The sequence below is a fragment of the Pygocentrus nattereri genome, chromosome 4, assembly GCF_015220715.1.
Source record: "Pygocentrus nattereri isolate fPygNat1 chromosome 4, fPygNat1.pri, whole genome shotgun sequence".
Taxonomy (NCBI): Eukaryota; Metazoa; Chordata; class Actinopteri; order Characiformes; family Serrasalmidae; genus Pygocentrus; species Pygocentrus nattereri.
In genome coordinates, this window is record NC_051214.1 from 866,379 (window position 1) to 886,378 (window position 20,000).

The window sequence follows — 20,000 nt, forward strand, 5'->3', positions numbered from 1 at the left end:
GGGCGGATTGATGGATGGGTGTATACTGATGGGTGGGTGAGTGTACTGACGGGTGGATGTACTAAAGGGGGGCATACTGATCAGTGAGCGTATTGGCAGTTGGGTGGGTGTATTAACAGGTGGGTGTACCGATGGGGAGGTACTGATGGGTGGACGTATTGGCAGGTGGGTGGTACTAATGAGGGGCTGTACTGATGGGTGAGGATATCGGCGGGTGGCTGTACTGATGGGTGAGCGTATCGGCGGGTGGCTGTACTGATGGGTGAGCGTATCGGCGGGTGGCTGTACTGATGGGTGAGCGTATCGGCGGGTGGCTGTACTGATGGGTGAGGGTATCGGCGGGTGGCTGTACTGATGGGTGAGGGTATCGGCGGGTGGCTGTACTGATGGGTGAGCGTATCGGCGGGTGGCTGTACTGATGGGTGAGCGTATCGGCGGGTGGCTGTACTGATGGGTGGGTGAGCGTATCGGCGGGTGGCTGTACTGATGGGTGGGTGAGCGTATCGGCGGGTGGCTGTACTGATGGGTGGGTGAGCGTATCGGCGGGTGGCTGTACTGATGGGTGAGCGTATCGGCGGGTGGCTGTACTGATGGGTGAGCGTATCGGCGGGTGGCTGTACTGATGGGTGAGGGTATCGGCGGGTGGCTGTACTGATGGGTGAGCGTATCGGCGGGTGGCTGTACTGATGGGTGAGCGTATCGGCGGGTGGCTGTACTGATGGGTGGGTGAGCGTATCGGCGGGTGGCTGTACTGATGGGTGGGTGAGCGTATCGGCGGGTGGCTGTACTGATGGGTGGGTGAGCGTATCGGCGGGTGGCTGTACTGATGGGTGGGTGAGCGTATCGGCGGGTGGCTGTACTGATGGGTGAGCGTATCGGCGGGTGGCTGTACTGATGGGTGGGTGAGCGTATCGGCGGGTGGCTGTACTGATGGGTGAGCGTATCGGCGGGTGGCTGTACTGATGGGTGGGTGAGCGTATCGGCGGGTGGCTGTACTGATGGGTGGCTCTACTGATGGGGGGCTGTACCTGCGAGTTTAGAGGTGAGTATCTCGTCGTACTCCTCTCTCACTTTCTCCTCTCGCTCCTTCAGCAGCCGCTCGCAGATCATTCCCACCTGTTTCAGAGTGAAGAGTGGCTGCTCCCTCCGGGACGGAGACGAGGACCCGGCAGATAAACCTGCACCACACAAACGGAGACATGGACTGTGTGTATACTCAGAAACAGAACAGACCTACAGTGGAACCACATTTTCATACACGCTGTTGTTTATGTATGCTGATAAGAGAGATTTGGGAATCTGAGCACTTATTAATACCCAAAACTCACTGTGCTGCAGTCCTGGACTAAGCTTACCTTAATTAACAGGTTCAGATGTAAACAGAATCATTCAGAGCGGCTTAGTGTGAAACTCTCGGTTCTAGATAAACTGAGTCACAGCCGTTCCCAGTGGTGGTGATGGGAACCAGACGTCCCTCTAAAAGCTCCTACAGAAAGTTCCTACATGAGCTGGTTCTGAATTCACTGCCTGATGACTGAGACGCTGTTTTATGAGAGTTTAGAGAACTTCAACTCCATTCATGGTGGAGGGAGACATGCAGGGCGCTGTGCGGCAAAATAGTCCCCAAAGAAAACTCATTATTCCAGATTTTCCACTGTTTTCCATCATCAACATTCCATATAAGCTCAGAAGACTCGTGTAGGTTCTCTGGTGGTTCTGGATGGTAAATAAAGTGTCTATATCTGTGTTGTAGTCATGGCGACGCCTGGTTCCCATCACCACCACTGTAAAGACGTCTGAACCGTTTCACCCCAAACTGCTCTGTTATGGGGAACTTTGAAAAACTGGTGGCGTTCCCCTTCAGGCCCCTAACAGCAGCACAGAGGTGATGCTCTATTTGATGGTGAGTGGTGTTACCGGTCAGCGCGGCGTGTGTGGAGAGGGACGTGCTGGGCTGAGAGTCGAGTGGACAGCAGGAGTCTGAGGGCTGGAAACTCTCCAGGTGTCGTCTCTTCTGCATCCGTTTGTATTCCTGCTTTATGTTGATCAGGATTTGCTCTGCGGGAGACAAAACCACACAGCTCAAACACGACTCACAGACAGACCCGGCGCAAGTCCAGGAGCACAGGCGGCGGCGCTCGGCCGGCGCTCCGTCCTCCTGTCCCGCGTTACGGTCATCACTACAGCAATTAGGACCACACAGTAAAGAGACTGCGATATACAGGCACGGCTGAGTGAACGGCCCTGTCCGCGCCAAACACATCGAAGTGCCTCGCGTTTCCGGCTGGGCACGTTCTACAAAAGCCAACCCGTCAAGAACGTTGGTTAAGGCGATTTTAAAAGGGATGAGGGAGTTTTTCTCCGACTCGCGTCCATCGGCGTGTGTAAAATCACTGTGGCGCGCGGCCTCCTGCAGATTACAGCGCTATGACAACTCTACTAAACGAGATTCCTGACTGGTTCCTGACTCGGAAGTACGGCTTCTTTAACCGCTAAAAAGGTTTGTGGCATTTGCATCTGATTAACAAACAATATAGACCAAAACCTCGCATCTCCAAAACGGTGACTTCACAGGAGGAGGAGAAGACCTGCTTTACTTTCAATGTAAGTCAATGGAACCAGACGTCTTCCCAAGGCAAGCTGGGCCGTTTCTTTCGGTCCCTTCATCATGAAGCTTCCACGCGGCGTAAAGAGCGACAGGCACTTCCGAATCACGTCAAACGCTGAAGTTAAAGTTGAAGTCAAAGCGTTTGTAGCCCCTGAACGGGCTCAGCTCTAAAACCCAGCCCACAAATCAAACTACGGCCGTTATTAGTCTCGGCTGTAAGCGCGAACGCCAACCACGAACTCCTCCACCGAGACCGATGACCCACAAACATCTCCACAGCCCTCAGACTTCGTTATTCATGCTGGAGCTGATTATTATTATTATTATTATTACTACAGTCGGTGAGCTTCTCTACTTTCACAGCAAACCACTCTGAGCCGCTTTGTTTACGTCTCAGTTTTTAAATTACGTCACAATTCTGAGACGCGGTGGAATTTCCCTTCTCACGTCTGGAGCTGCAGCAACTTCCTCTCTACTCCCGACTTCCTCTAAAAACTCTGACGCTCCAGATCAGATTTCACTCAGAATCCAGTCCGACCTCCAGTCCGGACACCGTCACCACCAGCTGCCACGACTGTTTCCTAGCAACCGTCCAGAAACGCACAGCTGTACCACGACCCGCGGCGGCGGTTCTGACCCTACAGCATCACCAAGTCACGCCACGCGGCTTCGTTTACATCCCAACCAGTGACCGCGGTGCAGTTTCCCTTCAGACGTCTGGTTCCCATCACCGCCACTGTGAGTCCTGACAAGCAGCGGTTTAAAGGGTTCTCTGATTCATGAAGGGGTTCTTCAATGTTCCGTAGCTGGCTTTTATACAGAGCCCTCCTCAAAAAGGTTCTGTACCATCTAATGCACGTGGTTCTTCATCCGACAAAGACTCATGAAACGCTTCCACACAGAACCCACGGTTCTAACCAGGATCGCTGCATTTCCTAAGGAAGCTCTGAAGAACCACCTTTAAGAGCGCAAGCTTTAAAAGATGGTTCTTCAGCGACGACAACGGTCAAAGAACCGCGAACACTGACGAACGTGCTGTAGACGGGTCTTGTTGGACGGGTTCTACATAGCACCCAAGAGGGTTCTGTTATTGCTACGATGACAAGCTTGTAACAACAGAAGAACCCTTTTGGATGCTATATAGAACCTCATTCAAAAAGGTTCTATATAGAACCATATAGCACAATTTCATTGTGCAAAAAAAAAAACATTTGGTTCTATATAGAACTAGTGGTACGCAGAACCATTGCCTTCACTAAAGAACCCTTGAAGGACCATCTTTTTGGTGTTTCTTTACTAAAGAAAATAAAAAAAAAAACTACGAACGCTTAAAGAACCCTGCATGGTTAAGAGGTTCTCTGCATCCTGAACAGGTTCTTCGGGAAAGTGCTATAGATGGTTCTACGCAGAACCTTTTCACTTTTCATTCTATATGCAAGCATCCAAAACGTCCTGACTGTTGCAATGTCAAGCTTGTAACAACAGAAGAACCCTATCGAGAACCCTTTTCAAAAAGGTTCTACGCATAACCATATAGTGCATACAATCGGAAGAACCATCTCCTCGTACTAAGACTTTAAGCAGTAAATGGTTCCACACAGAACTCATGGTTCTAACCAGGATCGCTGCCTTTCCTAAGGAAGCTCTGAAGAACCACCTTCAAGAGCGCAATCTTTAAAAGACGGTTCTTCAGCGACGACAACGTGCTGTAGAGTCTTGCGGGACGGGTTCTTTATAGCACCCAAGAGGGTTCTGTTATTGTTACGATGTCAAGCTTGTAACAATGGAAGAACCCCATTGAGACCCCTTTCCAAAAAGGTTCTACGTAGAACCATTGTAGCACGTTCTCAGACAATCTGAAGAACCACTTCCTCAGAGCTTGTGGCTCTAACCAGAACCACTGCCTATGCTACGGAACCCTTGAAGAACCTTCTTTAAGAGCACATACTCGATCTAAAGAACCTTGTCAACAGGCAAGGGACCCTTGGCTCACGCAGGCGGTTCTGTGGGCGTTTGCGGGTCCATATGGGACCGTGTTCGGGGCTAAAGAACCCTGGAGGAACCGTTCTTTTTTTAAGAGCGTGTGTTTCAGGAAGTAGCGCGGTCTGCCCGGCTGTGAGGTTCTAGCTAGCCGGATATGGGCCGGGTGGCCGAGGTAAACAGAGCGGGTCCGACCTGGGCTGAGCCGGGACACCTCCCCGAACGGGCTGGGCTCCATCCGCAGGTACTTCTGCGGGGAGGACGCCGGAGACAGCGCCGGGGCGCAGCGCCTCCGCTTGGGGGAAGCCGGGTTCAGCACTGGGTCCCAGTCCATAGTCCTTTTAAGGGTGGCTCCACACGCCATGGTCCTCCACACGAAGCCGGGGCTCGAACACCGAGCGGCGATAGGTCCACCGAGCGGACTGAACCGGAACCGACACCGACACCCCCGCCGCCGGAGCTCTGGCTGCCTGGCTGTCCTCCTCTCTCCGAGGTGGGCTCAATTAACGTCGATTTCTCGGTGCCCGGGCCGCCTTTACAGCTCCAAACCGCATCCGTCGAAAAGCTAAAGGCTTCACAAACGCCTTGGGCTCAAACGATCCCGCTTGGGAAGCTCCGAACAGCCGGATGAAGTCGGATTCTCCGCGGAGGGGAAACCCGTCGCCGCTGCTCGCACCGACCGGCCAGCGAACATGGCGAGGAAACAAAACATTAGAGGGGATGCGGCGATCCGCGCATGCGCGAAGCCTCCGCGGCGGCATGGGATTTGTAGTTTCACCTCACCCGCCCGCTCTGCGCGAACCCGCCTCGTTTGTTTCCGTAAAAAACTACATTACCCGTGTACCAGTCGGTTTAAACGCATCTATTGGTGGCTTTGGGCTGAATGTGAATTTTGAAAAACGCCGTCAGTGAAAACAGCAATAAACCCAAAACAGCCGGTATCGATCTGAAGCGGCTCGGGGGGATCAGCCCGCTTATCTTCCGGTATTTACCCGCGGTTCTGCGTTTATGGTGTAATCAGAGACACTCAGGCGTCTTTACAGTGGTGGTGATGGGAACCAGGCGTCGCCATGACTACAACACAGATATAGACACTTTATTTACCATCCAGAACCACCAGAGAACCTACACGAGTCTTCTGAGCTTATATGGAATGTTGATGATGGAAAACAGTGGAAAATCTGGAATAATGAGTTTTCTTTGGGGACTATTTTGCCGCACAGCGCCCTGCATGTCTCCCTCCACCACGACTTGATTGACTGACTGTTCAAAACGCGTTTTAGACCGAAACATCTCGGATTTTTGAAGAACGGGTTCCCTTATAATAATATTCCCTTACTTAGTTGCACTTTTCATTCAGGAACTTCTTGGGTTCTACATAGCACCCAAGAGGGTTCTGTTATTGGTACTATGTCAAGCTTGTAACAACAGAAGAACTCTTTTGGATGCTATATAGAACCTCATTCAAAAAGGTTCTATATAGAACCATATAGCACAATTTCATCGTGCAAAAAAACCATTCGGTTCTATATAGAACTAGTGGTACGCAGAACCATTGCGTTCACTAAAGAACCCTTGAAGGACCATCGTTTTGATGGTTCTTTACTAAATAAAAAAGAACTAAGAACACTTAAAGAACCCTGCATGGTTAAAAGGTTCTCTGCATCCTGAATGGGTTCTTGGGAAAGCGCTGTAGATGGTTCTACGCAGAACCTTTTCGATAAGCGTTCTATATGCAACAAACATCCAAAATGGTTCTGAAACGGACTGTTGCGATGTCGAGCTTGTAACAACAGAAGAACCCTATTGAGAACCCTTTTCAAAAAGGTTCCACGTAGAACCATGTAGCGCATTCCCAGACAATATAAGGAACCACTTCCTTGGAGCTCGTGGTTCTAACCAGAACCACTGCCTATGCTATGGAACCCTTGAAGAACCATCTTTAAGAGCACATACTCGATCTAAAGAACCTCTTCGACAGGCAAGGGACCCTTGGCTCACGCAGGCGGTTCTGTGGGTGCTCTGGGTGTTTGGGGGTCCATGTAGGACCGTTTTCCTACAGTAGATGGTTCTGAACGCTGTTCTATGGTGGCTTTGAGAAGATTTTGGTCTGGAACGTTCTGCAAGTCCTGAACTGAAGAAGAAATCAGACGCGTTAGTACGATGGTCAGATTGTCTTATTGGTTCCTTTAACTGGACCAACCAGCCCTGAAGGTCATACTCTGCTGGCCGGGACCTTTGACCCTAACGAGTATAGCAGTAAACTACCACTAATAATAATAATAATAATAATAATAATAATAATAATACTTTTACTGCATTGCTACTTTCAAACAGTGCTGCTCTAAATAAAAGTGAAAAATATTAGTATAACTATTATTACTGTTTTCAACAATTACTACACTCTCTTGGTAAATTAGTAAACACTTCAGTAAAAGTGGGGAAATGATTACGGCTACTATTATTACTGTTACTACTACTTCTGATTACTGTAGTAATCTAGTCATTTTTAAAATATGTTGTTATAATTATTATTATTATTATTTAAATCAGTATTCGTCTTTAGTTACTGAGCAGTAGCTTTTACAACAGCTACTACTACTAATAATAATAACGATATTATTATTAACGACATAGTGCGGGTTCCAATACTACTCCTAATAATAAGAATAATAATGATAATAGTAGATAATAGCCTTCTTCTATTTCTGGAAGCAAATCCTGCTGTTCTAAAATAAATGTGAAAGCTTTAATATTAGTATTATTATTATTAATTATTAGCGTTATTGTTGTGATGAACTCCAGCGTTGCCCCGCCCCTGCAGACCCCGCCCCTGCGCGTGTCCCCCTGCAGCCCCGTAGCTGCTGTGTCTGTGAGGCGAGCGTGAGGGGCCCGGCGCCATTTTACAGTGTGTGCTGAGGCGGAGCGGAGCGGCGGGGTTCCTCACTCTTCTGCTGCCTTTACTCTCCTAAACCCCGCAAACCCACCCGGACCACCTTCCGCACCTCGCCGAACCTCCCCCAGGTGAGCGCGGGCTTTCGGGGCGCGTGTGAGTGCGGCTGTGTGCGCGGCTCGGGCTGTTTTGTGCCGCTGTTTGGCGGCAGAGCGCGGGGCGGGCTGGACGGTCCGGCCGGCTTTTTGAAAATGGACTCCGCGCGGAGGCTTCGCGGGCTTCCTCAGGCCCGGGCGGCGGCCGCGCAGCCTCGCCGTGCCTCCCGCCTGATGCCGCCTGTCCGCTGCGGGCTGTGCGGTGGTGTAGTTCGCCTCCAGCGCGGCGGGAGATTATGTGCAGGGTAGCTTTGGGCTGCTAACGAAACGAGGCTGAACTCGAATTTTCCCGGTCCACCTTAAACCGCGCAGCCGCTTCCCATTCTGAGGCGCCAGAATGGAACTTGCACGCCGTTTAAGGTGGACCGGGAAAATTCGAACGAGAAGCTGACCTCGTCGGCAAATAAACCACGTTAGGTTCTCAGAAAACGCCTCCTGAGCCCAGACCCGGCCTGTTGGCCAGTTCTGTTAGTGTCGTCGGCGCTTTTAACGCAAATTAAACGGCAGATTTTTCCAAATGTGGCTGTAGCTTAGTAGCGTTAGCTGTGAAGCTCAGCGTGTGCCTCGGCTCTTATCGTGGCCTGTCCTCCTCTTTTAGGCGTTTAGGGTACTGTTCGCGTTAATCTGAGCTGTGCATCGTTTTCTTCAAACATTAACCGCTTTATCTGCTCTAATCATCACCATATTAGTAGTAATATCGCGTTTGGTCGCTGCGCTAGATTAACGGTGAGTCGGAGCATCTTAAAGGGCCCATATCCCCCGCTTTTCACCATCCACATGTGCTCGTATTGTGGTTCCACTCATTTCCCAGTCCTGATGCCCGGGACTCGGATGGGCCGGAGACGTTCACTGTAGTTCACTTTACTTGTCCCTTCATAGGATATGAATATGTGAATGAGGTCTGCTCTGATTGGCTGTCTTGTATCCCGCCTCATTCATAAAGCATGAGCTCCTATAACGGCTTAAGCTTAAAATAGAGGCGTGCTGGATTTATGCAGATTAGTTTGTGCATTTTGTGACCTCACAAAAACGCTTAACTCAAATGGGCTTTTGCTGGCAGCACAGACTGGTGTAACAGAGCTCCAGCCCTGTTTATGTCCCATATAACTCCTTCCGCTGGTCGGTTTCCCCTGGTATGGGCCCTTTAAGTGTTCCGAGCGAGGAGAAGCTGAAGGTGTGGGCTACTGTAGGTTACAGCAGTGGTGGGAAAGCGTGAGATGGACGTGTTTTTAAAAAGGCAGGGGGTCTTAAAGCTCTGGAAAACGACCGCGTGGCGCGGCTCAGGGTTAACGTTAGCCGGTTCGGTTAAGCCTCAGGTCAGTCCCGTCTAACGGTAGGAGCCCTTCTCGGTCACACGGCTTAAGTTATTCTGCAGTTAACAGAACCTCGGTACCGAGAGATCCAGCTCTGGAATTTCCTGCGTCATATTAATATTCCCTGTGCTGTTTCATCGAGTAGCTTGTGTGGCGCTGAATGGATTTAATGGGGAATTTCAGAGTTGGGATCTTCTCAGTTAGCCAGCTAACTTGAGCCCAAAGTCAGTCCAGTCCAGCAGGAGGTGAGCGTGTCTCTGGGATGATCTTCAGGGTTAAGATCTTCAATATAATTAAACGAAGCTCGGCATCGCGCGCCGTGTGCTTCTTCTTAAACTGATTAAAGTGCTTTTATACCGTCATGGATGCGGATTGATTAGATATTAACCGCGTGTGTGTGTGTGTGTGTGTTCAGCTGAAGGGTGTAGGTGAATATCTGCCTGTGATGAGGTGGTTCTTTTGATGTTTCTCACTCTTTAATGCATTGTTACCGCTGTGAAGTGCTGCTCCATTGTTTTTGCTATAGTGCTGATGCAGGTGAGAGCCTTTCATTTGCATGCGAACCTAATTGATCATGGTTGTGAATTGGATGGGGGCGGGGCTAAGCGGTGGCCGAAACCCCGCCCCTCCGGAAGTGTCCAACATTAATTTGGCTCCATTGCATTTGAACAGATTTCTGGCGGCATGGCAACAGAGCATGTAAATGGGAACGGTACGGAGGAACCGATGGACACGTCGGCTGCAGTTACCCACTCTGAGCACTTCCAGACTTTAATAGAGGCTGGGTTACCACAGAAAGTTGCTGAAAAGCTAGATGAAATTTACATTGCAGGTAAGCAAAGAACGAATGAAGGAAAAAAAAAAACCCAATAAATTCAAATTGACTGTTTTTTCCCACCTTTTTCTGCCTCTTTCTGGGTTCAGCCCTAACATTTCATTGCATGTTGAACTGTATTTGACCTCTCTCTCTTCTTAAAGTGTGATATTGTGCCCTTTTTAGAGGACTGAAGCAACTTTGTGTGGTTTCCAAAATAAGAACTTGGGTACTGCAGCCCCCCAAAGCGCTGCCGGGCCGGGCCGGCACACGGCTGTACGGTGACTAGGGCCGAATGGAGGGCGCCTGCTTCCACAATGAGTGCGGGGATTAGCGCTTTATGGCTGTAGGCCGAGAGCGGAGGGGGCCGTGCCCCTCGATGACGTCCCCGGGGGGCTGGATGTGATCCTCTCTAAGGGTATCGGGGGCGGTGGGGGGCCAGCTGGGCATTTGGCGTAACAATAGCAGCAGCTGTCCCGAGGCGGAGCCAGGCGACGCGAGCGAACGGTGGGGTGTAACGATTCCGTTCGCTCCAGATCCCCTTCAGTTTTAAAGGGGACCTCAACCCGTAATTCAGTGGTTGAGGTGTAAAGAGTGGTTCAGGACTGTTCAGTGGTGCTGATGGGATTTGTTGCAGACTAAAAATGACAGAATTGGACTAAAAATCCATATTTATTTGTTAGTTTTTTGCTCAGTACACACACTCGGATCTGTGCCATCTCTGGTTAAAGGGGAACTACACACACACACACACACACACGTTATATATTTGTTTATATGAAACATATAATAATTTTGCGTGATGTTATGGTTGAGCTGTAAACAGTTGCTGTAATTGTTATTGTATAAGGCTTTTAGTCAAGCTCAGTTCACAGGTTTAATTAAATAATTCCTCTTTATTAAGACTCGGTCCGGCTGTGAAACGCCGCTTGTTGTGTTGTGTTACTGCTCACTGTCAGTTTGTCTGTTAGTGCACACGGCGTTACACACTGAACAGACCAGATAAGCACGTGTTATTAATACGTGTTTAATTAGGGGACAGATGAGACGTCCGTGGAGTAAACGAGGCTGAGGGCGTGTGAGTCTGAGTGCGGTGTGTAGTAACGGGTATGAGCGGCGATGTGCGGCGATGAGCTCTCCGGAGCCCGATGTTTCGCTGGTGTGGGTTTTAAATAGCTGTGCCGTGAGACGCACGCGTGGGAGTTTTTGTAGTGCCAGTAGTTTTTAGGAGCCGGTCTGAATGGAAAGTCACATTTTCATGTTTTTTGTGGGTAAAAGCCCCTCATGTTTGTTTAATTTCCTTTTTTTCATGATTATTGATTTGGATGGTATTATCAAAGTATGTTTACCATAAGAAAAGCAAAGACCAGAAAAAGAGGTGTCTGTGTGTGTGTGTGTGTGTGTGTGTGTGTTCAGTTGTGTGTATGTAGGTCTGTAAGAGTATAAACATCGGAGCGCTTAGTTGGTCTTATTTGTGCTAATTGATGGGAATTTGGCGTAACTCCTCCGCAGACACCGATCCGATGTCGTGCGCAAGCCGTCCTGCTCTCTGTAGCCGCTTTAACTGTTATAATGCCGCATGCATTGTCTGCTTGTAGCGCCACAGAAGATGGCCGGGATAGTAACGTCCGAGTAGCCTGAGCGATGTTGGAGAAGAGCTGTCGGATCGGTCAGCCGACTCACGGCTTCGGTCCTGCAAAATAAAAAGTGGTTTCTCTGGTTTTAACCAGCGCTGGACGAAGTCCACAAACCCTGTGCCTGAGTTAAAGTAGATACCAAGGTAAAACGTTCCTCCAGTAACAGTAGAAGCTCCTCCTTTAGACCTCCACTTGAGTAAAAGTACTAAAGTATTTACCTTCAAATGTACTTCAGTATAAAGTAAAAGTACTAAAAGGTTAAATAACTTCATGGAACTTGGTTCCAAGTTTAAGTTTAATAAAAACTGGCTTTAAACTCAGGATCACAGATGAGCTCCTTTACTATGTTGTGTGCAGGACATGTATGAGGATAGTGAGACAGTGGTGAGGTGTGCAGTTGGAGTGACAAATGGTTTCGAGGTGAAGGTGGGGTTACATCAGGGATCAGCTTTGAGCCCCTTCTTGTTTGCAATGGTGATGGACAGGTTGACAGATGAGGTCAGGCAGGAGGCTCCATGGACCATGATGTTCGCAGATGACATTGTAATCTGTGGTGAGAGTAGAGAGCAGGTGGAGGAGAATCTGGAGAGGTGGAGGTTTGCACTGGAGAGGAGAGGAATGAAGGTCAGTAGAGACAAGACGGAATACATGTGTGTGAATGAGAGGGAGGCAGGTGGAAAGGTGAAGATGCAAGGAGTAGAGGTCGTAAAGGTGGATGACTTCAAATATCTTGGGTCAACCATCCAGAGCAATGGACCGTGTAGAAAAGAGGTGAAGAAGAGGGTGCAGGCAGGATGGAGTGGGTGGAGACGGGTGTCAGGGCTGATGTGTGACAGAAGGACAGCAGCAAGAGTGAAAGGGAAGGTCTACAAGACAGTAGTGGTCCTGCTATGATGTCTGGTTTGGAGACTGTGGCTCTGTCTAAAAGACAGGAGGCTGAGCTGGAGGTGGCGGAGATGAAGATGCTGAGATTTTCGTTGGGAGTGACCAGGATGGACAAGATTAGAAATGAGCAGATCAGAGGGACAGTGAAGGTGGAGCAGTTTGGAGATAAAGCCAGAGAGGCCAGGTTGAGATGGTTTGGACATGTGTTGAGGAGGAATAGTGGAGATATTGGGCAAAGAATGTTGGAGATGGAGCTGCCGGGTAGAAGGAGAAGAGGTAGACCTCAGAGAAGGTTTATGGATGTAGTGAAGGTGGACATGGAGATGGTTGGTGTGAACGTAGAGGAGGCAGATGATCCACTGTGGCGACCCCTAAAGGGAGCAGCCAACAGGTCAAAACCAGCTTTAAACAAAGTGACCGCTGAACCAAAAAATACTAAAGTACAGAAACCAATTACATTTACTCGGTTACTCAGTTACTGTCCAGCACTGGTTTCAACACATTAACGTCCACATCATGTCGAGTTTGCTCGGTGTTCTCAGCGCAGATCTGCAGAAAACAGATCAAAGTGTTCATCTCCTTCCTTTATCGCTAATTTCGGTCTTGAGCTCACAAAGTGATCATTGGCTACATGAAAACTCCAATTCATGAATTAAAGCGTTATAACAGTGTAATAAGCTTGTGTGGGCCGTATTACATGTTCATCCGTCTGGACAGCTGTTCCGTATTCAGCTGATCAGTTTATCCCGATCAGAATCGTTTACGTGGTGAAATATTGAGTTTGGTGCTCAGTTGAACAGCTGAGACCGCGACGCCCGTTCTCTCTCTCTCCTAATGTCCAAGTAGTTTTAGTTACTCTCTAGTTACTTTTGTGTACCGAGTGTTTTCGTTATTGATTTTGGGGATTTATTGATTCATTGATTGACTCCTTATCGCCGCTCAGCTGTAGAGGGACCTGGTTTGACGTTCAGAGCCCTGCTCTTTTTCTCTGCTGTTAAATGGGTGATGTCGTTCGCCCCGGCTGTGCTCGATCGGTGGAGTCGCCTTCGGGGTCCGTTTGGTTCTTTAGTTTCAGCACTTGTCGGCTAATGTAACTGATGCTAGCCGTACACTAGAAGGCTCTGAGAAGACTGGAGTCTGACCTCCAGAGAGCCACGCCTACATGCGGCTTAACAGTCCGACAGCCATGAATCAGATACATATTCAGTCTAGAACCACATATGAAAGAGGCTCAGATCCGATTGGAGAGGATCCAGTTCGCGCGTCCGTGGCGAGCCGCTCGGAGGCGTCAGATCCGATTGGAGAGGATCCAGTTCGCGCGTCCGCGGCGAGCCGCTCGGAGGCGTCAGATCCGATTGGAGAGGATCCAGTTCGCGCGTCCGCGGCGAGCCGCTCGGAGGCGTCAGATCCGATTGGAGAAGATCCAGTTCGCGCGTCCGCGGCGAGCCGCTCGGAGGCGTCAGATCCGATTGGAGAGGATCCAATTCGCGCGTCCGCGGCGAGCCGCTCGGAGGCGTCAGATCCGATTGGAGAGGATCCAATTCGCGCGTCCGCGGCGAGCCGCTCGGAGGCGTCAGATCCGATTGGAGAGGATCCAATTCGCGCGTCCGCGGCGAGCCGCTCGGAGGCGTCAGATCCGATTGGAGAGGATCCAATTCGCGCGTCCGCGGCGAGCCGCTCGGAGGCGTCAGATCCGATTGGAGAGGATCCAATTCGCGCGTCCGCGGCGAGCCGCTCGGAGGCGTCAGATCCGATTGGAGAGGATCCAATTCGCGCGTCCGCGGCGAGCCGCTCGGAGGCGTCAGATCCGATTGGAGAGGATCCAGTTCGCGCGTCCGCGGCGAGCCGCTCGGAGGCGTCAGGTCCGATTGATCGCTCTCTCTCGTCTCTACGTGTCACTATATCAATGACCCAAGACCTAAGACTTGTAATATTGAACATGGTTGATTTTATCGCAGCACCAAGTGGCGCAACTCCAGCAAAACTCCAGCCTTTATGCCCACAGTGAAGGTCATGTGGCCCGAGGACGGTCGAGTAGGTGTTATAGAATAGACCGTGTGGTTTCTGGCGCTGTAAACATGGCCTGGAGGTGTGCAGTTAGCACAGTGCTAATTGGTGACCGGCTGTTTTTAGCTGATGGATTGGCGGTTTTCAGTAATGTGTGTGTGTGTGTGTGTGTGTGTGTGTGTGTGTGTGTGTTCTGGGATTTGCCCTCTGGATGCCCCTTCGCTTGGACACTCCTGGGTTAACTGTGTGGAGAAGTTCTGCTGCCGGTCAGCAGTTGAAGACTTGGGGTTTGAGATTAAGGTTCATGTTGAAGTTCAGGAAGAAGGTCAGAGAGAAGATCGTAGGCCTGTCACAATTGCCTGATTGCAGTTACTTGAGCTCATTGTTGAATTATTTTCCACGCTATAGGATGTGAGTTAGCTGCGTTTTCATCAGTTAGGAAAACTCCGGAAGTTCTAACTTCTGCCTGGTGCTCTGAGACCTGTGGAGGGCAGCGGTGAGCGCTGGTTTGAGCTGTGCTCGGAGTGTCAGGGCCAGTTCAGGGCTGTGCTTTTAATACAAACACCGGTCATCGCAGAATCCGATGGTGACGGGTCTGTTACTGGCCTGGCTGCACAGATTAGTCGGTAAAGTTATAAGGCGACGTCCTCGGCGTGTAACGAGGGGCAGTAATGTGGCAGAGCATCGCCACGCTTCGTTTTCTCTTCACAACACTGGGAATCCATCACGTTTAGTTTTTCTGTGCGTTGATTATTTGGAACAGGCAAAAATGAACCAGCTCTGCTATCAAGAACCATCAGTGCAGTCATTTTCACACACTACACTGCAGGGCTGAGCGTTTTATCTTCAAACCATGTTCCTTAACGGCGTGTTCACTGATCGCAGCGCAGAACGTATTAAATGTTGAATGCATTAATTTTTTTGTGTTTTTAGTCAGAGGTGGTTATACGGCTTCTACTGTTTCATTTAAAAAGCTCTATAATGTTCATATGATCCACACAGTCGCTCTGACAGACTGTAATACACTACAGGAAGCGTAGGGGGCGATACGGCTTCTACTGTTTCATTTAAAAAGCTCTATAATGTTCATATGATCCACACAGTCGCTCTGACAGACTGTAATACACTACAGGAAGCGTAGGGGGCGATACGGCTTCTACTGTTTCATTTAAAAAGCTCTATAATGTTCATATGATCCACACAGTCGCTCTGACAGACTGTAATACACTACAGGAAGCGTAGGGGGCGATACGGCTTCTACTGTTTCATTTAAAAAGCTCTATAATGTTCATATGATCCACACAGTCGCTCTGACAGACTGTAATACACTACAGGAAGCGTAGGGGGCGATACGGCTTCTACTGTTTCATTTAAAAAGCTCTATAATGTTCATATGATCCACACAGTCGCTCTGACAGACTGTAATACACTACAGGAAGCGTAGGGGGCGATACGGCTTCTACTGTTTCATTTAAAAAGCTCTATAATGTTCATATGATCCACACAGTCGCTCTGACAGACTGTAATACACTACAGGAAGCGTAGGGGGCGATACGGCTTCTACTGTTTCATTTAAAAAGCTCTATAATGTTCATATGATCCACACAGTCGCTCTGACAGACTGTAATACACTACAGGAAGCGTAGGGGGCGATACGGCTTCTACTGTTTCATTTAAAAAGCTCTATAATGTTCATATGATCCACACAGTCGCTCTGACAGACTGTAATACACTACAGGAAGCGTAGGGGGCGATACGGCTTCTACTGTTTCATTTAAAAAGCTCTATAATGTACATATGATCCACACAGTCGCTCTGACAGACTGTAATACACTACAGGAAGCGTAGGGGGCGGTACGGCTTCTACTGTTTCATTTAAAAAGCTCTATAATGTTCATATGATCCACACAGTCGCTCTGACAGACTGTAATACACTACAGGAAGCGTAGGGGGCGATACGGCTTCTACTGTTTCATTTAAAAAGCTCTATAATGTTCATATGATCCACACAGTCGCTCTGACAGACTGTAATACACTACAGGAAGCGTAGGGGGCGATACGGCTTCTACTGTTTCATTTAAAAAGCTCTATAATGTCCATATGATCCACACAGTCGCTCTGACAGACTGTAATACACTACAGGAAGCGTAGGGGGCGATACGGCTTCTACTGTTTCATTTAAAAAGCTCTACAATGTACATATGATCCACACAGTCGCTCTGACAGACTGTAATACTCTACAGGAAGCGTAGGGGGCGATACGGCTTCTACTGTTTCATTTAAAAAGCTCTATAATGATCATATGATCCACACAGTCGCTCTGACAGACTGTAATACACTACAGGAAGCGTAGGGGGCGATACGGCTTCTACTGTTTCATTTAAAAAGCTCTATAATGTTCATATGATCCACACAGTCGCTCTGACAGACTGTAATACACTACAGGAAGCGTAGGGGGCGATACGGCTTCTACTGTTTCATTTAAAAAGCTCTACAATGTACATATGATCCACACAGTCGCTCTGACAGACTGTAATACACTACAGGAAGCGTAGGGGGCGATACGGCTTCTACTGTTTCATTTAAAAAGCTCTATAATGTTCATATGATCCACACAGTCGCTCTGACAGACTGTAATACACTACAGGAAGCGTAGGGGGCGACAAGGCTTCTACTGTTTCATTTAAAAAGCTCTACAATGTACATATGATCCACACAGTCGCTCTGACAGACTGTAATACACTACAGGAAGCGTAGGGGGCGATACGGCTTCTACTGTTTCATTTAAAAAGCTCTATAATGTTCATATGATCCACACAGTCGCTCTGACAGACTGTAATACACTACAGGAAGCGTAGGGGGTGATACGGCTTCTACTGTTTCATTTAAAAAGCTCTACAATGTACATATGATCCACACAGTCGCTCTGACAGACTGTAATACTCTACAGGAAGCGTGGGGGGCGATACGGCTTCTACTGTTTCATTTAAAAAGCTCTACAATGTACATATGATCCACACAGTCGCTCTGACAGACTGTAATACACTACAGGAAGCGTGGGGGGCGATACGGCTTCTACTGTTTCATTTAAAAAGCTCTATAATGTTCATATGATCCACACAGTCGCTCTGACAGACTGTAATACACTACAGGAAGCGTAGGGGGCGATACGGCTTCTACTGTTTCATTTAAAAAGCTCTATAATGTTCATATGATCCACACAGTCGCTCTGACAGACTGTAATACACTACAGGAAGCGTAGGGGGCGATACGGCTTCTACTGTTTCATTTAAAAAGCTCTATAATGTTCATATGATCCACACAGTCGCTCTGACAGACTGTAATACACTACAGGAAGCGTAGGGGGCGATACGGCTTCTACTGTTTCATTTAAAAAGCTCTATAATGTTCATATGATCCACACAGTCGCTCTGACAGACTGTAATACACTACAGGAAGCGTAGGGGGCGATACGGCTTCTACTGTTTCATTTAAAAAGCTCTATAATGTTCATGTGAGAGAAGAAATGTAGTGGTCTGAATGTCTAAAGCAATTAAAACAGATTTTGTCTAAAATTAATCCTCCTAAAGGGGAACTCCTAGTTTTTTCCCCATGTTTTGGGTGCAGTCAGAGAGATCCAGAGGGTTTGGTGTGAAGCGGTTCAGACGTCTTTACAGTGGTGGTGATGGGAACCAGACGTCGCCATGACTACAACACAGATATAGACACTTTATTTACCATCCAGAACCACCAGAGAACCTACACGAGTCTTCTGAGCTTATATGGAATGTTGATGATGGAAAACAGTGGAAAATCTGGAATAATGAGTTTTCTTTGGGGACTATTTTGCCGCACAGCGCCCTGCATGTCTCCCTCCACCATGAATGGAGTTGAAGTTCTCTAAACTCTCATAAAACAGCGTCTCAGTCATCAGGCAGTGAATTCAGAACCAGTTCATGTAGGAACTTTCTGTAGGAGCTTTTAGAGGGACGTCTGGTTCCCATCACCACCACTGTGAGGAGCTTTTAGAGGGACGTCTGGTTCCCATCACCACCACTGTGAGGAGCTTTTAGAGGGACGTCTGGTTCCCATCACCACCACTGTGAACAATTTTAGAAAGAGTGAAGTTCTCCTTTTGTTCAGGTGTTTATTTGAGCGCAGTCTAAGTTTAGAGATTAAGTGTCTTCGCCCCGCCCTGATAACGAACTGTCTCCATGCTTTGTTGTGGGTTCCTTTGTCCGAGTGATGATACAGTTGAACTCTCTCTCTGAGTAACTGCAGTTACACTGCTGGACACTGATCAGATCTGACCGGACAGAGGGTTCCCGCTGATGGGAGTGTGGCACCGTCGCTGAGCGCAGCGTCTAAAGGTTGTGTTTGTGGTTCCGTCTGCAGGCCTTGTAGCACACAGCGATCTGGATGAGCGGGCCATCGAAGCCTTGAAGGAGTTCAATGAGGAAGGTGCACTGCACGTTCTCGTCCAGTTTAAGGAGAGCGACCTATCCCATGTGCAAGTAAGTGTGCGCACTCACACGGGTTAACCTTTAGAGGGCGCCAGGGTCTGGTTGTGAGATTAGAGCCAGTGTCCTACCCTGCACAACGTTTTGGTGTATTTGTGTCCAGTCATTTTCCTCTGTGATCATTTTCCAACCTCTGTGTCTCTTACGCTTAAACAGGCTGGTTGATATGACTGATTTATGTAAATGAGCTCTTTTCTGATTGGCTCTGCTTCATTTAAAATGCGCCCCCGAGCTGAAACTCTCCTTATAAGTTCGTTGTTAATTAACGGAGTCGGGAGTGAACGGGACGTCTTAAAACTTTATGTATTTGTTAATGTGTACAGTTCCTTTGTTGTAGAGGTGAGGAAGTGTGTGTGTGTGTGGGGGGGGGGGGGTTGACAGGTGTTCCAGTCTCTTACGTGGCCACAGGTGTATAAAGCCGAGCCCCTCGCCCTGCAGACTGCTTCTACAGACATTAGTGAAAGAATGGGTCGCTCTCAGGAGCTCAGTGAGTTCCAGCGTGGTACCGTGATCGGACGCCACCTGTGCAGCAAGTCCAGTCGTGAAATTTCCTCACTACTAAATATTCCACAGTCCACTGTCAGTGGGATTATAACACAGTGGAAGCGATTGGGAACGACAGCAACTCAGCCACGAAGTGGTCGGCCACGTAAAATGACAGAGCGGTCAGCGGGTGCTGAGGGGCATAGAGCGCAGAGGTCACCGACTTTCTGCAGAGTCCATCACTACAGACCTCCAAACTTCATGTGGCCTTCAGATCAGCTCCAGAACAGCGTAGAGAGCTTCATGGAATGGGTTTCCATGGCCGAGCAGCTGCATCCAAGCCTTACATCACCAAGCGCAATGCAAAGCGTGGAATGCAGTGGAGTAAAGCGCCGCCACTGGACTCTAGAGCAGTGGAGACGTGTTCTCTGGAGTGACCAATCACGCTTCTCCGTCTGGAAATCCGATGGACGAGTCTGGGTTTGGCGGTTGCCAGGAGACGGTACTTGTCTGACTGCATTGTGCTGAGTGTAAAGTTTGGTGGAGGGGGGATCATGGTGTGGGGCTGTTTTTCAGGAGTTGGGCTCGGCGCCTTAGTTCCAGTGAAAGGAACTCTTAAAGCTTCAGCACCAAGAGATTTTGGACAATTTCACGCTCCCAACTTTGTGGGAACAGTTTGGGGACGGTCCCTTCCTGTTCCAACAT

At 48.9% G+C, this 20,000-nt stretch overlaps 2 protein-coding genes across 7 annotated transcripts in view; one reads left to right on the forward strand and one right to left on the reverse strand.

Annotated features, from left to right (window-relative positions):
- akirin2 (akirin 2) overlaps positions 1-5,290 on the reverse strand; it is an 8,302-nt gene extending 3,012 nt beyond the window's left edge. The window contains exons 1-3 of the mRNA XM_037538248.1: positions 4,784-5,290; positions 1,918-2,058; positions 1,029-1,178 (exon numbers count right to left, since the gene is read on the reverse strand). Coding sequence (XP_037394145.1) covers positions 1,029-1,178; positions 1,918-2,058; positions 4,784-4,952 — 460 coding nt within the window. The 5' untranslated portion in view covers positions 4,953-5,290. The remainder of the gene's footprint in view (positions 1-1,028; positions 1,179-1,917; positions 2,059-4,783) is intronic.
- Positions 5,291-7,477: 2,187 nt separating this feature from the next.
- The window catches only part of syncrip (synaptotagmin binding, cytoplasmic RNA interacting protein), a 26,392-nt gene continuing 13,869 nt past the window's right edge, over positions 7,478-20,000 (forward strand). For 4 of the 6 annotated variants that reach the window (XM_037538060.1, XM_037538061.1, XM_037538059.1 and 1 more), the window contains exons 1-3: positions 7,478-7,612; positions 9,622-9,781; positions 18,688-18,806. In XM_037538060.1, the coding sequence (XP_037393957.1) occupies positions 9,634-9,781; positions 18,688-18,806 (267 nt within the window). In that variant the 5' untranslated portion in view covers positions 7,478-7,612; positions 9,622-9,633. Of the gene's footprint in view, positions 7,613-9,621; positions 9,782-18,687; positions 18,807-20,000 lie in introns of those variants that run through there. The other 2 variants (XM_037538062.1, XM_037538063.1) reach the window with 2 other exon arrangements.